The sequence below is a fragment of the Dermacentor albipictus genome, chromosome 7, assembly GCF_038994185.2.
Source record: "Dermacentor albipictus isolate Rhodes 1998 colony chromosome 7, USDA_Dalb.pri_finalv2, whole genome shotgun sequence".
NCBI classification, from domain to species: domain Eukaryota; kingdom Metazoa; phylum Arthropoda; class Arachnida; order Ixodida; family Ixodidae; genus Dermacentor; species Dermacentor albipictus.
Window position 1 is genome coordinate 64844551 of NC_091827.1, and position 17895 is coordinate 64862445.

General features: G+C 45.0%; 1 protein-coding gene across 3 annotated transcripts; it reads right to left on the bottom strand.

The window, feature by feature from the left end:
• Positions 1-4264: 4264 nt before the first annotated feature.
• Positions 4265-13356, bottom strand: LOC135904757 (ipis-1-like). 3 transcript variants are annotated; one of them, XM_065435723.2, is made up of 2 exons: positions 12269-13356; positions 4265-8082 (listed from the first exon to the last, which is right to left on the bottom strand). In XM_065435723.2, exon 2 carries the CDS (start codon positions 8062-8064, stop codon positions 6910-6912), a length of 1155 nt encoding a protein of 384 aa, XP_065291795.1. In that variant the 5' UTR covers positions 8065-8082; positions 12269-13356; the 3' UTR covers positions 4265-6909. The 3 variants fall into 3 exon arrangements, with proteins under 3 accessions (XP_065291795.1, XP_065291797.1, XP_065291796.1); XM_065435725.1 differs by lacking the exon at positions 12269-13356 and adding an exon at positions 12194-12250; XM_065435724.1 differs by lacking the exon at positions 12269-13356 and adding an exon at positions 10902-11043.
• Between the last annotated feature and the right edge of the window lie 4539 nt (positions 13357-17895).

A 17895-nucleotide genomic window follows, 5' to 3' on the forward strand; every position in this document is an offset into this window, starting at 1 on the left:
GGAATCCTTATAATGGAGGCGAGGAGTTACGGAGTCGCCATCTGTCCGAAGCGCCTCCCTTGCGTAGTATGAGGGATTACGCGGTGCGCTCCTCATAGGTTTCGCTTACGGCGCTCAATAAAAACACCATGTGGCAGCCCTCCTGGACATTTACGTAGGTATTCTCAAAACGAGGGAAGTTTTTGACTACCGTTATAATGATGATCTTGGGCAAACTGAAAGCACAGAATCGTTTACAGACCCTTTACCGAAGCGTGCATTCAGTGAACAAGGGTGGCTGCATCCTGACTGGCGACGCGGGTAACGGCAGGACGTTATGATGGTTGTAGGCAGCTATGGCAAGCAGCACTACGCTTCTCACGCTTTCGCCATACCTTCCTCTTTCCGCCTCATGTTTCCGGTGCACCCTCCTGCTCCGCTTTCCCCTCGCACCAGTGGCGTAGCTAGGTCGTCTAGCACCCGGGGCCCATAGGTCTTCTGTCACCCCCGCCGCCCCCCCCTCCCCGGGTGTAGCCGGCGGAAAGACGGGTGTGTTCACACGTATATGACATCCCCCCTACCCCCCTTCTGGCGCCTTGCACCCGGGGCCCACGGCCACCCCTGTTGCTACGCCACTGCCTCGCACCCTCTTCTATTTCGCCGTGTTTCATCCCCCGCTGCGTTCCGCGTTCGCTCTTTCATCCTTCGCTGTGTTCGTTTGCTCGGTTACGCCGAGGACGCCGATGCCCGCCGCAGGAACGGGTGCCTAAGAGCTCCACTCTAAAGTGAGGTTGTGGCGTATGGTTACGGTATCAAGACGGCGTGCTGCAGAGCCAAGGTTCGAATCCCGCCGCCGGAAACGCTTCAATTTAAACATTTGTTTAAGTGAATGCGAATTTACTCAGCAAGAACCGGACTAGCGACTCGCCAACCGACATGACTAACTAACCCAGGTGAAACCATACAATGGTATCCGCAAAGAAAACTTCACTCTAACATTAGGTTGACATGTATGTTGAGGACATAATTCTAGATGAATAAAAATGAAGTGGCTTCACTTATCCCAAACCAATTCCCTCATAAGCTTAATATGGAACGTACAAGGGCAAGTATACCCAAGCACGTCGTGTGTAAGCCGGGGTGAGCTGCAAGCTTAGCTTACAAAAGAAAAATAGCACTTCACATATGGTGGTCGAAATACCTAAGCTTAGAGGAAGCTTAGAAAAGATTGTTTTCCACTTACATGCGTGTAGTCATACTTCTTTATGTGTCAGCATTAGAATGGTCAGCAGTCGAGATAAGCAAGAGACGTTTAGAGTATTGGTAGCAAAAAAGCGGGGAAGAGATTGGTAGGACCGGATGTGTTACATGCACAGGTACAGGTGCTCCCAGAATAATTCGGAACGCTGGACACGCAGCTGCTCGTCGGCGGAGCGCGCCGGAGGATAAATACAGGCAAGATTTGCGCATGCGCGGTCTCCCTAGCGAGCAAGTTTCGCTCCCTAGTGCATCTAGATTGGCGTTGCCTTGCTCCAAAAAGGTATCGCTAGGTGCCCTTTAGCATTGTGCAATGGGGGCTGGACGAATGAATGTCTGTAGCACAGCATGCATGCACCGAAATCTGCATATAAAGGCTCCCGCATTCCTTGCAGCGTATTCTCGCCATGGTCTGCATCCCGTCTGGGAGATAGCAATGCTTTGCGTGATTACGTGCTAGTGGGGCGGTTTGGCTACAATTGCAACGCTGCCTTATTTTTCTACCGTGTTAGCCTGCCCTGCGAAGTATTAGCTCTTAGTAAAACATCTCCCTATCCGTGTTACTACTAGCTTCGTAATACGAGGACAATTTCCACTATTACATGACCCCTCTTACATTACTTAACGGGTGTGTCTGCGATAGTGGCAATAAAAGAGTTCACAAAACGAAATAACGCGGCACGTTCATCAAGGCCAATTTCCCGCACAGGAAGGAACTTCATGCAAAGGGCACTCTAATGAACTCTTCACCACTCTAGTCATTTATTGGCGCACCCCGTTACGTGGTTCGCATATATTGTGCGCCAATCAATCACGGAATCTGGACCATTGGTAGCGAGTATCCTTACGTATTGATCGCGAGTCGGCGTTTGTTGGCGAAGATACTCATTCTCTTTTGCTCAGAGGAAATATACAATGATAATCACGGGTAGGCTGTGTGAGCTGAATGCAAAAAAAAAAAGAAATAGCAAGGAGAACACAGTAAATCTATATAACAAGAACACGGGGTTTATTTTTTCCACAGTAAAAAAAAAAGAATCGAGACGTAACTGTTTTGTCTAAAGCGATTGGTGTGTTCCGATATCAGTATCTCGCGAATGCGCCGTCCACGCGAAGCGCAGCTTCTACGCAGCATGGAATTTACTCGTAGAGCGCATCGACGAAGTGCCTCCTCTCACCAAAGCGCTTCCACTCGCGCGTTACGGTGAGCCAGAGCTCATCGGCACTGGCCCCTCCCAGATTCAGCTTGGATAAGCTTTCCTTCGGTTGAATTCGGTTGACCGCACTTATAGACTTTCCTGTGAGGCAGCATATCTCACGTTGAGGTATACCTTGTGAACTGAGCTTAACTATATTTCTCCGCCCATTCATCGGCACTCTTTTCGGCATGTTGCCTCGATTGGAATAGGGCGAAATTCGCGTAACTGTCGCTGTTTAAATATATTCGTTTCCCTTCATCAATCGAGCCGCCGATATCATCACGGTTGCATTAGCGCTAGTCACGGTCACCTACCATAAATATCTTTAGCAAGTGATAAATACGGCCCACATGAAAAATGAAAAAAAAAAGGCCCAAGGAGGCGAACATGCAGACACGAGCGCTTACGCTCCAACGCGAGTGCATGCGCAGACACAGCTTGTCCCAGACACCATCGGCACAGCCCCCCTTGACAAAACGTCGAGGGGCACCTAGGGCTACCGTTTTGGAGCAGCGCAACACAAACTAGATGCGCTAGGGAGCCAACCTTGCTCGCTAGGGAGACCGCGCACGCGCAGACCATGGTACTACTTCCGCGGGTGCGCTCCGCCGGCGAGCGGCCGCGTGTGTGGCGTTCCGAATTATTCTGGGAGCGCCTGTACAATGTAGATACAGAAGTTTTAAGGAAGAGAAGAAAGGTCAAGATGTAGACAAAATGGTCGACCGAAAAGCATGTATAGTATACCTGATTCTCAAGCAGGCTAGGTGACCATTTGTCAGCACCACGCTTCAAAGGGGTTGCCAATAAATCATCATTATCGTCGAGGATTGAGTCACCTAGAGAACAGTGTCGAAAATCTCGGATATCATGGAATCCAGTTAACACTCTTCTGCATGCCCCACTTGATGGCAGTCGTAAATCGCAAGTATGCCTCATTTCTGTCGTTTAAAGAGACCTGAACCACCTCTCAGGAGGTTCAGGGTCCGCGGGTAGCATACGCTGCTGTCAACATCACAGTCAAGTTTTGCTGTCATATGCTGTGGGTGGAGCTCGCAAGTGGATCGCCAAGTCACCTTTCTATCAAGCGCTCTCTTTTCAACAGAAGGCCCTGTCCACTTCCTTCTGGGCGCTTTATTTTGTCATTCCCTTAGACGGCTGCTATTGGCCGATAGCCGACACCAAGCTGCAGTCGGCTACATGGCATAGATACCGCAGCCGCGTTGGAGTTCCACCACGAGTCCACTAGCTAAGCGCACTGCGGCTCGCTGAGGACAACCGCGCTTGGCTTATGTTTAGCGCGTCGTAGGCACCAAACACGGAAGTCGTGACACCTACGTTAACATCCAAAATGACATCTGAACTGCGCGCCACGGTGACATTTAGAAGGGAGAGGGTTAAGGGCACACCCCACTGCGCCGTAGCATTCACAGTGCAAGGCATTGAAGAAATATCGGGAGTACAGTGTAGGCCGCATTTGATTCTCAATAACTCCGCTTCGGCTGAACGTGTTGAACTACTTTTTCCGGCAAGGTATCTCTGAAATAGCTTAATTTCGCTTCAAATGTCTCTCGCCACTTCGATAAAAAGTGGTTCAGAGCCCCTTTAAAGAAAACTCTTTAGCTTTATATTAAACCCGAAAGAAGGAATTTCATATTTTCCGGCGCTATGTTTAACGTAACCCGTTCAAATACCTTTGCGAACTCGGAGACTAGGGTTGCAAACGCAACCTTTCTTGTTGTGGGCAATGCAGTCTTGTAACGTGGTAGTAGCAGAGAGCCTGTACGATAGCAGGAAGGGGGTTCTTGGCGTAAATGCAACTAATCAGTGGAAAACATTTTGCTTATTTTATTCACATTTACAATGTGTTCGAGCATGAGATTACATGTTACAGAGATCTCTGTAGTCCAGTAGAAATTCACTCTCCGCACAAATTCAGCAAGCTGGCGCACTGCTGAAATACACTGCAGGAAGTCGAGTCGATCAGCATGCAAAGATGTACACACATTAGAAAGCACATGTTAGGTTTCCTTGCAACTAGGCCCACAAAAGCAGCAGTTCCCATTTCTCTTCCAGTGTTTCTGACGTCAATGCGATATTTGCTACGTGTACTACATAAGAAGGTCTGCTTATTATAGCTGATGTTATTTTCTCCTTAGCACATATTTAGGAGAGTCGCAAAATATTCGGTGGATTTTTAATGCCCTTTTAGCAAAAGGAAGGCAAGAAAAAAATGGCAGCATCATCAAAAATGCAAGTACAGAACAATAGTATTTTAAAGAACCAACAATATCTGAACATAATTCACTGTGCAAGGTAAAGGCACACTGAGACAAACATTGCTTTTATCTCATGTACCATATCTTGTGCTATCAGACATTCCCCGTCCTGCTGCAAAAAAATAGAAAAAGTGGGTGCTCATTTCAGTAAAATTTGTTGCCGACATGGCTATGTGTATCGCATCTTTTCCAAGTATTCACTTTACTTGCAAGAGCTACACATAACGGATATATGTTCTGACACTCTCGACAAGGAGCTTAAATTAGTCTTATGTAGTCTGTCAAGCTACTGGGATTTTTTAATCATAAGCTGGCAACACTGTTGTATATGTTGCTTATGCTACTGAATTTTACCAAAGTTCAAATGTAACAAAATGGTCAACATCCTTCGGGCCAAGAAGTTAGAAAATACCTGTATGTACTGCAACACTGAGTGCTCATTGTCTGAAACCTTGAGGATATATTCATAATTATTTTTCTAATGAGTCAGGCAAGCTTGCCGTCAAACATGGTGCTATGATGATAGCCACCTGGAAGGACCACAAATGCACAATATTCGGCCCAAAACAATAACCCAGATCTTGATCTGTTTTTTTTTTATCTGCTGTGGATGAGCTCTTCAATTTTCAATGACTAGGCATAATCTCTTAGCACATAAGAAACATTGGGATATAGTACTGGAGTAGTACTGTAACTTATCCACTTAGTATTAGCCTTGGCAGTTCTCTTCAAGTTGGGTTATACTAGGCACCTTGCATTGTTCTAATATACAGTGGCACTTGGCATCACCGTAATAACACATGATGAATGGGATGGAGCCATGGTGATACAGCATTGTATAAAAAATGTTTCAATCAGTATTTTATAAGCTACATGCAGGCTGCAGCTCGTCCTGTCTGCTTCTAGTCTCTGTCTGTGTCACTTAGCGCTACAATCCAAGATTATGTTGCCATACCAACTCGCCCAACTTTCTATCCTTCTGCAGCTTTGGTTGTTCATAAAAGAACATTCAGAGAGGAAGAGATATTCTCACTACTGTTATAGAGACCTCATCTGAACCTAGCAAACACCTTCCATATCTTCTTGACAAGATATAACAAATAAGATTCAGGATAACCACCGCACCATTAGTAACATCACATATTCTACATTAAGATAAACCACTTATGTTACCTCACCAATTTGTAAGCTACACTGATTAAATCGGATTAGTTCAAGCCAGAATGACGGTGCAAGAAAGCACTAGATTCCCAGCAATACATTTGACAAGATTTCACACCTGTAGCAAATAGTGTTTGATTGCTACTTCATAGACACAGGATTGCCCAAATTGTTCTCCGTTATCAAAGTGCTCAAACGCTTTAGGAAGTCAAGTTATCTTAAGACGCACTACACATGACTGCCCCTCCGGGAATTTGTTCATGTGAAGCATCTTTCACAGCACAATCATATTAACTTTTCGAAGAACAAGTTGGCTTGGTGCGAAGGATAGATGTTTTTTTATTAGTGTAGGAAAGCGAGCACAGCAGCCTGCTTCATGTGTTCTGCGGTGTTTCATACTTTGACGTAGTTTCTCCAGTTGCAGCGGTTGTAGTTATTATACGTTTTAGTAATGGCATCAACTTGTGCCTTCAAAAATAGTGTGAGCCTATTTAACCATACAGCTCTGATTCACGCCCAGCCCCGAGCACACCCACTGACTTCATACTAAATAGTGGCAACAGGAACAAAGACTTTCTTGAAGGTGTAGTAAATTATATTCACATCAATAACAAATGGTGCAGATATTTGACGATATAAATTTGATAATCAAGTACGAGTGACTATCCGCCATAGGTGCTGGCCTATGTCACCAGCTCATCCCATTCAACTATATTAAATATAGAAAATAGCATCTCCTGGAAGGCCAAAACCTTCAAGGAAGGTCACCGTTAGGAGTTTGCTAAGCAATGAAGAGTTATCAGTACTAGAAAGTCTAATGCACAAAGCAACATTAGGTTTCCGCAACACCTATCCGCAAGTCATGGTATTCACTACAGCTCACATTTAAAGAACGTGTGAGCATCAAATTAATGCCTTTGTACTAGGTATGAGATGATAAAAGCACTTTTTTGTCTTTTTTCCTATGCAGAAATAATTCGGCATAATGTGAATTTCTATAAAGGTAATACTAAAGCTGGAGATAACTGCTTCACACCTCAGTCTGCACCAGGCATATCTCGCACTGAGCCAGCAAAAAGAATCATGTCTGGGTCACGACTTTTTATGAAAACCATGAAAGGGTGGTCAACAACAAAAGGGATTGTGCTAATGATACATTTCTTCTTTCTCTTTTTCACTATTCCCGTAGCAGCTGCCGCCTCTGTACCTTCTTCATTAACTTCCACAAAAGCCTTATGGAAGGCAGCCGAAACAAAAAGGTCTTTTTTCCCGTTTATCCCGGAGAGGTCAGATCTGTGCGAGAACAAGTCCTGTACACCCATTGACTGAAGCACGTGTTTTATATCTACACTCTGTTCAATCTTAAAACGAGGAAGACTGAGTTCGACAACAGCTGTTTCAAGTCCCCTTACAACGTCCAACAGCTTCGGCAGAGTTAGTGCAGCCTCAAGCTGCGGAAGGCCATCCTCTTCATGAGGAAGAAGTATCACCATGGATGTCTTGCTGCCTTTGTATGGTATTTCAATGGCAGCAGCATTCAAGTCACCACATTCCACGTTTACCTTGAACTCTGCCTGCTTGTACATCATGTGAACTTCTTTTGCTGCTTCTTTTGAGAGGTGAAAATTCTTAAGAGCTGTTGCTTCAGCGTTAAATTGCTTGTCCCACAGACCTTTGAAGTAAATGGCATTCACCAAGACAAGTACACATTCAGAATCCAGAACACCAGAGGGAAAAAGGTCAACAATCTTTGATTTTGTTGCTTCTTTTACCCAAGAATTGATGGCAAGTCTTGCCGCTTCAGCCTCGTTTCTGAAATCCACCAGCACCACAGCGCTATTGTAAAACTTTTTCAATGTGATAAGATACTCTTCGAGAATGTTGTAAGTTCTTTCTGCATACAAACAATTGGCCACCTCGAGCACCACATCTGGTGAATAGGTTGAAACGCTGGCAAAGAATTCGGAGAACTGTGAGTGGATCAAGTTGTCTCTTGTATGCAGGACATTTGCGATTTCGTCGGCCGTGCGTTGTCTGGCTCCTGCAAGCGTCATTGACAATGCGGCTGCAATGCTGAAAGGGGAGACGACTATGTTTTTCATTCCGCCGCTCTTTGCAAGTACCTGCTTGTAGAGGTCAACAGTGAATGCAGAAAGTGCCGCAGTCAGGTCTGCAGACATGGCTGATGCCATGGTATATTGGAAAGGCTCCTGTAAGGTAGAAGCAGAGATATGTGCACAGGCAATTATGAGCTGGAATGATTACAAGATGCAGATCACCATTCAGACCAATGAGGAATTAGACACATTGGAAAAAGTGTTAAGCTGGCTTTCTTGCATGGGTGGCTGCCTAAATTATTGTAGCACTGCTCATCATTGCAAAAACAATTGACTGTTAAATGAATTGCTTGTTTCATAATTAGTAGATTTGCGAACAACGCACGCACAGTGTTCAAATAAACATACGGCTGGCACAACAGGCTAGCACTGTTAGTGTCTGTGTAATAAGCCAAGGAAAAATACATACGAGGGCATTATGTCAGCCTCTGCTCAAAAAAATGTTTACACTGATGCAACTTTAGAGAAAAATTTGCAAGGATCCAGTGAATAACAATGGAATCGAACTAGGAACATCACTGGAACCATTTTGGCAAGGTTCAACCACTGTTATTCACTTCAAGCCTCCATCTTCTCAAACTTCTGTCGCGTTTGGAAATCTACTAGGAGAATGCGTTTTGTCTGGCCTTCCATAGGTGTGTCATTCAATGACTCTGCAACTCCTGAAACTCGGTAAATTTTGAAAGGTGAGGAGGATACTTTACCTTTGTCTCATGACCTTTTGAGCAGCGGAGACAACACATGATTGACAAGAAGCACTACGTTTCAAACATCAAGTGCAACGCTGTGGAGGCTAGACAGACTTTTTGCAGTGGCTGCATACATACTTAGAAATAGTTCAATGTTCTTGATATCAACTGTGCAAAACTGTCCTTTATATAGGCTCAGTATTGAATGAAAAAACTAAAAGCAAAACGCTGTTTTATGCATTGAAGCACAAAATTAACTGGAATGCCAATGCATTTGTCCACAAAGTTCGGGAACATATTGAAACTGGTGTAATCCCGAGAATTCGTTCCAAGTGGATCTGCCTTGCGAAACACCACAGCTAGAATTTGTAAATTGCAATATGGGCCACAAGGCTATTATTCACACATATAATTAGTGAATTTTTGTTAATTAGTCGATTATGTATTTCAATATTTTTTGCATGTCAGGCCGCTTGAATGCCTCATGAACTGGAATAGTGCCACCTGCCAGAGGCAACTTTTAAAAATATTTGAAAGTGCTCTCTGAAACACCCTGTACGTGAAGATTATATAAACATAGATCCACAACTCCACCACTTTGTTTTTGCTTAAATATACAGCTGTTCACCATTGCAAAATATGGTTGTAAATGCACAAGCTCATTCCTAAAGGCACAGCTTAGCCATTCCCATTCGTTCTACCATCCATCTTTATCGTGTGTTTCAAGTGAACAGCGTAGCTGCCCATACCTTAGTATTCCTAGCATGACCACAGCTCACTATTAACTCATAGTGCAATGAACAGGGACAAGAAAGTAAGCACCAACATGATTCTGTTTTTTTACTAATCGATGTGTTTCTCGTGGATATTCCCTTAGAGTGAAATGTTCTTCTGCAACGGCTAGTTAAGTCGGCCAATATACTTGGCATTGGTAGTCAGCCAGCATCATGCAGGTCAGTCCACTTTATACGGAGGGCATATATATCGACTGAGTCACAAGCTGGTGGCACCGCACTTTCCCTCCTCCTCTGTTTTTTTGCACTGGATTGGCATGGCTCGCTACATGCTTGTGCTCGCATTTCCAAGCACAGCTTTGCGTGCACCTGCTTTCTGCACTGGGCTTTCAACAGGCTGCTCGCTCCTCGCGCTAGGTGTCAGCCAGCGCAGACGTGCTTTTTGCCATGTACTTAACATGTAAGTGCAGACGCATATACAAATAAGTGTGTGCCTGCTTTTCATACTGAGCTTTTAACAGATCGTGAGCTGCTCGCGTGAAAGACTAGGCAAGGTCTGTCCAAATAGACCGCGAAGCTTCGGGCAAAAAGCGGTTCATTACAAATTGTCACCGACATCAGCAAGGGTGGTTATGGGAGCAGCGATTGAAGCGCAACTATGTTTGGGAGGAACAAACATTGGGAAAGAAAAAAAAACTTTTTTAATTCAAACGAGACACAGTTAGATTCAATCAACAAAAATAAAATTTTTGGTCAATTTTATATATTCTTGACAACTTAATAAACAGAAGTTTACTTAATTTTGTTATTAGTAGTAAATAGCTTTCTTTTCAGCGCCCATCGTTACAGGGGGCCTTCACGCCGCTATCACTCGCAATGGAATGCAGCTCCTGAAATGTGCAGAAAGGTGCGCTCATAAAGTTCACCTGTTGAAATACGCCCCTTTCACAAGTCGTGCCTATTTTCCTAGTCGAAGTTTGTCTGAATTTGGTGACGCGGGTAGCTTCATCGCTTCTTAATCTGTTCAGTCAAAAGCAGTGAGTTACGACCGCCAGATAATTGTTTAGTTTCCGTGCGACTGCGCTGGTTGACAGGCTTGGCATCCGACAATAGGATTAGCACTCTATATCTAAAGCTTTCGTCAGCCTCCAAAGAAAGTATGTTCTGTGCAGGGGTGCGATTTCGACAACCGTATGGCTGGCCTTTTCCTGCATCACTTTCCGCCCTGGAAGCTTGAAACGCCCATCAAGTTGAATGGCGGAGCTTTTGAATATGTATAGCTATAAAGGCAGCCCAACAAAACAAATTTTGCGCCTTCGAAAACAAAATGACATCACTTATGTAACGGATATGGCGTCACACTATTTTTTCTTCCGCCGGGAGTGTTCCCTCCGCATACACATGACACTAAGCCCAATGAACCGTCGATGAACCGCCAGGTTTTGAATGTACGAGCTTCTATGGAAGCTTCGATACCAGGTATACTTACCTTGGACTATTATAAGTGCACGTCGGCAAGCGCAGAAGTGTTTTGCCGTGGCCTTACTGTGCATGTAAGCTCGCAGGAATGCCAGAAAACCGTGGTGTAAGAACCATTCTTACACTGTGCGGAAAACATACACGCAAACGAACAAGAAACTATGCTTTCTTTTTCCTTTAATTTGTGATGTAAAGTTGCATGCAATATGACTTGCAACACCCTTGCTCGTGGTCGAAGGGGCTCCAGGGCTGCGCGGCAGCTCTGACAAGCGAAACGGCGGCTGAATAAATAGCATTAATTATAACTATGTTTAGATCTGGAACTTATCATGTGACTGCGCAGCCCGTACAGTCTTGCCGTACAGCCGTACACCACAGGCACTGGTGTTGCCGGTCATATTGCACGTGATTGTACCTTCACACTGGGTAGTGCCGAGCGATGGCTTTTAACAACTCTGTGGACCCCATCACGGACACTCACAAAAAAAAGGGGGGGGGGGGGGAGAGAATGGAAAGACCCGCCGTGGTTGCTTAGTGGCTATGGCGTTGGGCTCGAGGTCGCGGGATCAAATTCCGGTCACATTTCGATGGGGGGCGAAATGCGAAAACATCCACGTACTTCGATCTAGGTGCACGTTAAACAACCCCAGGGGGTCCGAATTTCCGGAGACTCCACTACGGCGTGCCTCATAATCGGATCATGGTTTTGGCACGTGAAACCCAATAATTTTTTTTTTTAATATAAAGTTACTGGCAAAAAGTATACCGCGACCTCCTCAATGCAACTGCACTGCTGCTGGAGTCGCACCTGACATGGTTGTGGCGGCTGTCTATAAACGGCCACGCGCGATGCAAAAACTCTTTTCTGCGTTTTGTTGAAACCATCGCTCGGCGCTACCTAATGTGCTGGTACATCACAAAGTAAAGGAAAAATAAAGCGTAGTTGCCTCTCTCTTTGCTTGTATGTTTCACGGCATTCCTGCACGCTTACATGCAAGGTAAGCGCGCGGCAAAAAGCATGTCTGCGCTAGCGCGAGCGGCCTGTTCATGGGCCTGTTGAAAGCCCTGTGCTAGACGCAAAATTGTAGTAGCATTCTATGGTACTAGCGCGCACCAATCTGTGCTCGGAAATGCGAGCGCAAGCACGTAGTGAGCCGCGCCAATCCAATGCAGAAGACAGAGGAGGAGTGGGAGCACAATGCCGCCAACTTGTGACACCAAGCTCAGCGTTACCGGCGCGGGTAGCAATCAAGCAGTATACTACAGCGCAAAATGATTCAATGTGCTAATGGCAGTACAAACCGTCAGTGCCAAAAACACGCCCCATACGTAACTGCAGACGATTGTGAGATACTTATATCGACGCGGATCACTCACCGTGTGCAGCTGTCACCGGCTATATCGCCGTACGTATCGACCGTATCGTTGCAGTGGTGCGATCGACTAAACGGTAAACTTAACCGTACGTGGTGCACGGAGTTGCTCCGTATGCTAATTCTTTGCTTGCATGCGGCTGTCAGCTGCTGTCACTGAAGCTTTGTGCCAAGGCTCCCGATCGCCTAACAGTACCGATCGTGTTGACAGTGTTGATGCCAGCTAGGGAATATGCACAGGGATAAATACGCTTGAAGGCTAGGGAATAAGCTACGCGCAGAAGAGCCAAATTCGTTTCGCTAGCGCTGTTTAATCTGCGCGCGCCGTTTGTTTTCCAAGCACACCTTCCTTTGCCTATGAAAGAATCGTGAATTGAGCGCCACAAAAGCACACGATCACAGATATATGACAGGATATATAACGATGGGATGAGCCCTAGCGTGTTTTCTCGTAGCTACACACAGCTAGCTGGTTAAGCTGTTCACCCCTAAAACAAAGCTTGTGTATGTTTTATGCAATAAGACGCGTTTGATCACGACCTAAAACCTGCGCGTATAATGTGGGCTCATAGGAATATTTAAAAGCAGCACACATCCTCTTCATTTGGAAGAGCACGCATATGACATTCAACGGCTTCTTTTTCTTTCCTGAGCAGCTGGGTATGTATGCCACCGGATGCTCCGGGTTATAATAATATAGCATGAAATTTTGGAAAGCAAATTAACAAATGCCAGCGAGTGCACCTTTACACTGCATGGTAAAACTACACAGCACATACAAATAAAATCAGCACATATATAATGTCTGCTGGCAGGTATCTGGCACATGCACAGCCATCTTAATGGAATACATGCATGATTGTGAATTCTTTGATTTTATAATCTTTTTTTCTTTTCATTTAGACCACCAATTCGTGGACCGGTGATTACATATGTACTGCTGTGTATGTGCACTGTACACTACTGCACATTATACAGAATCCTTGACTGTATTTACATATGTGTTGTACTTCTCTGCATGTACATACGCGTCTCATCACTAGAGAGAACAGGACTCTAGGCAAAATGCCATTTTTTCCTTGCACTAAGTATATTTTAAAGGCACCTTCATCGTGCCTATAAATGCATATTTTAATGTTAGTGCCTATACAGAGAGAGAGAATAAACATTTTGAATGGGTGAATGCAGCTTTGGAGAGGCGTCCTCATTTCAGGATGCCTTGAGCTCGGGCCGCGTCCTGGGCCCTCACAATCAGTCGTTGCTGATCCTCGAGGTCGGAGCTGGCCAAGGCCCTCTCCCAAAGCACGTTAGTGGGGTGAGGGTTTGGAGGATTTAATGGTGCCGCTCTGCAACTCCCTACTACGTGCCTGAGGGACCCGGACTCTGCGCAGAAGCAGCATTGTGGAGAGAATTGTGTAGGGGCTATGAGGTGATTTCTGGTTGGGTGAGGGAATGTATTGAACTGTAGAGCTCGGAGGAATCGCTTCTGCTCTCTAGGTAGTGACTTGTGTGGGGGTGCATATGTTCTGCGGGTTAGCTTGTAGTGTTGCGTGATGTCTTGGTACGAGATTAAAGGGTGCACACACTCGAGTACAGATTCCTCGGCGTCGGCTCGGTGGGTCATATCTTAAGCCACGTGGTTGGCGACCTCGTTGCCAGGAATGCCTTGATGCCTATACAGAATTTTCAGAGCCTAAAAATGCCTTTTTCCGTGTTTTGCCATTGCATCGATCATTTTATTCGTATCATCATAAAGCCTAGAAAAGGTGGCTGAGGGCAGCCTATTATTACCACAGATACTTTGTTGGTGTAAACGCTGTTACGAGCAGCTCAGCAAGAGATTCAGAGCATTTCTGAGGGAGGGGTTCCAATTGATCAACGCGATGATCAATAAATGTACTTGAAGCCTGAAGGTGATTTAGCATACTTGTCCCCTCACTTCACATTTTTAGCCAACATCACCGAGAAATGTACCTTCACAGAGCATGTTGCTGGCATACCTGGTTCATTCTTGCATCATTTAACAATTGTGGGTAACAGTAGGGACTTGCTTGCACGCGAGCAAATGGAAGCATTTCATATCATAAAGAATGAGAATGCACGTATCAGTGGCACCTGTGTATTGCTGCGCAGCAATGGACAAATGTTTCTACAAATAATGCTGCAATTTGCTTTTTTTTGTTTTCTTTGAAAGCTTTGCAAGATGGCAACGACATCTGCGGCCTCTCATGTGTGGTGCAATCTGTGAACCTTCCTTGTTTCTATATACTGCGTACACACTGTATGCTTCGAATAAAGTTCAGTTAGCAGAATTAAGCCCTTTGTCGGTTTTGCTGTTCCAGCCGTCTAAGGTGCGCACTTTTGTTAATTCATGCAATCATCTACAAACTTGAATGTTTGGCGCAACTTGGACCCAAAATATGGAACTCATTTTGAATGTTCAGGAAAGCTTCACCACCACCCCAATGGACCTGTTGCTGATAGAGTTAGTTCGAAACGTCAATCTGTCTTGGACCAAAATCCTCTGTTTTTGGTACTGAAAGATTAAAGGTTCTGGCTCGCAAACACGCTGCAATTCCAGAAGGCATTGAATCATTGAGCGTTCCTAACTACAAGTATGGGCCAGTAACTTCGGTGGATATTGGGCATTTCTTTTCTGCACACAAATACTCAACAAAAACAGGCACTACATGAAACCTGAAAATCTTGAAATGTTGCTTTTTTGTCACCGCTTTCACAACTTTTCTCATGGCACGTAGCTACGCTGGATTTCTGACAAATCTTTTTTAACATACAGAACTTGCTTCATTCTGTTTTATTCAGAAAATGCAGTCAAATTAATTTCACAATACAGGGACTTGAAGTGAACTGTCTTCTTTAGAAAATTTCAATTTATTCTCAGGTGCACAGCAGAAGTTCTTGCTATTGAGCCTATACATGCCTAAAGGAAAGCATTTGGTGCCTACATATGCCTTAAACGACAGCTTTAGTGCCTGTTACAGGTACCTAAAACGGGGCATTTTAGAGCCTAACCATCTGGTCTCTACTCATCACCATTCTTCCTTCAACAAGAGAAAAAGCAAGAAGCAAAAATTTAGGGAGGCCAACAAGACAATCGTCTACTGCCACCTCATAATGCTCTGATGCGAGAGGAAGCCATAATATGGCGAAAACTCCAAACAAACGCATATCCACATTTGAGTCTCTACCACGCCATACACCCTGCACTGTATTCCTGTAAATACCCACACTGCGATCAATGCGCAACGCTTTAGCACGTGGTATGGGCTTGCGCTCACACCCACAACACACCTCTCCACACGGCAATGGGAGGCAGCCAGCGCTGTCCAGCTCGGACTCGACAGACCAGCTCAACCTGGTCAACCGAGCAAGAAGGGCAGCTAAGGTTGCTGGACTCATGAACTGAGGGGACCACCCACTGCATAGTGGAAGACCTACCTACGCTCATGTGCTCTTTTCTATAAAGTTTACTCTCTCTCTCTCTCTCTCTGGTTTGTTCACCTACGCCGTGGGGAAGAGAAAAGGGAACAGGGACTGAGAGGTGACACTGTGTGCACACATTAGCAGGCATGGGAGGGCTATGGTTACTGAGCAGTGACGTAGCCAGAAATTTCGTTCAGAGGGGGCTCACGTTCCAGCTCGGCCTGCTCCTTATGGAATTTGTCGAGGGATAAAATACATCAATGATAACTGCGTTGCCATTGCCAAAGATGCTGCAAACGAATTCTTGAGTGCTACGCACTGTGAAGACCTGTAAAATATGTATTTTTTTCATAAGAGAATATATTCATATGTCCAAAAAATTGTGCCTGAAATCACAGATATCAATGCTTCCACCTTTTCTGTCTACTTAAAGAAAATATCACACGAACTTTCGAACTATGTTAGTTCGAAATCAGCAAAGGAGTGTATGCCACTCATATGAAAAACGTGAAGGCCATGAAATGAACAAGTTTAGGACAAATGCTTTCTTGAAATTTTGCAGTTCAAGAACCTTCTTTACATTTTTGTACATATGCGACGGCCAGGGAAAAATCTAAATGATGCTGTCCTTCGTTCCAATGTATTGCGCAGGAGCAGCTCTCACCGGCATAAAAAAGACATAAAACGCATAAAAAAGACATCCTAGACAAAATACAAAATGATTTCAGGCGCCAGGGTTGTTTTGGTCGGCGGTGTTTGACAGCACGAAAACATTTCGGGAGGGAGGGGCTGAAGCCACATAAGTCCCCTCTCCCCCCTGCTACGCCCCTGTTACTGAGGTCAGTGCACGTCATAGACTGCAGTAGCGAAATACCTTTCTGCACCAGCGACGGATGCGGTCAGGGTCAGAGAATTCTTCTCTACGCAAATGCCATGCATCACCTTAGTCCTTGTGACATCTCTGCATCGGCTTGCCACACTGCACATCTGCCAGATCTAGTGCACGCAATTTAGCATAGCAGCAAAACCATACTGCGAGTAAACTCCTGCAATGCATTATGGTTGCACTGCGCGACATCAGAGATGTGACCATTTCAGTGCAAAATATAAGCACTGCATGTGATTACACACTGTGTACAGGATGAAAATAACGACAATTGTGTGTATTGTACCTAACTGGTTGTACTTAACAACATTTAGTTGCTTCACATAGATTCCAACAGGCTGTTTCTTTTCATTGAAAAATTTTACCTCAATTAGCATGTTGCCATGTGTTGCATCCCCGTGTTCAACATGGTTTGGAAAATTCTATTTTCTGCATCCGCATGCCAGCTGTGTTGTTGGCAACAGCCATGCATTCACTCGACATACTCACTTTCAGCAAACTCTCGTCGGTGTGAGCATGCTTGATTATTATGGCGCCCTCCCTACTGAATGATTCTGCTAGGCAGGAAGTTCTGACCTGGACACTGTAGTCATTGCCAAGATCCAGCTAGGTAATAATTGTCGAGAGTGAACTTGCTCTGTGGAGTGCTGCATATTGTAAATGTGCTGTGGACAACCACCTAGATTTGGGAGAGTGGCTGGTGGGCTTGGAGTACCAAAACATGCAAATAGCCCTCCAAAGCCGGTCAGCAGCATGTCTAACATGGCAGCTTCTATACAGCAAGTACCTTTGTTGCTGCCATAAAGACTATAACCTTGCAATACACTGCTAAGGTATGTGCAGTGGAAGAACACAGTCTTGGGGCAATAGCTTTGTAAGGTTCATGCACAATGTGTGTCGTTGAGCAGACGTACGACAGTAGACTGACTGCAGAGAGATTTAATTATGTGGCCCACACATTTCAGTTACTACTCATGAGACAGCTATTCCACAGCCTAGCATGCATGTATAAGTGTGGCACTTCTGTAGTGAATTCATTACAACCTTCTTTAATTGGTTCATCTGCTGGCACAGCCATAGGCTCAGCTTAACGCTCTTCATTGCTCAAACCACGCAAGCCTCTGGTATGACCTGGCTTCTCACCTGACTGTTCTCGATAGAACATAGCTTTTACTAGGGCCAGGATGCACTATGATTGTGAACGTCATGGAGCTTTTGTTTGGCAAAACTTTATTATGCTTGCAGTGGCTGAGTATGCAAAAGGTATAAAGCAATATTGGTACATGTATAATGTAGCATAA

Coding starts and splice junctions, on each gene's coding strand:
- LOC135904757 (XM_065435723.2), bottom strand. CDS start 8,064: ATGGCATCAGCCATGTCTGCAGACCTGACTGCGGCACTTTCTGCATTC.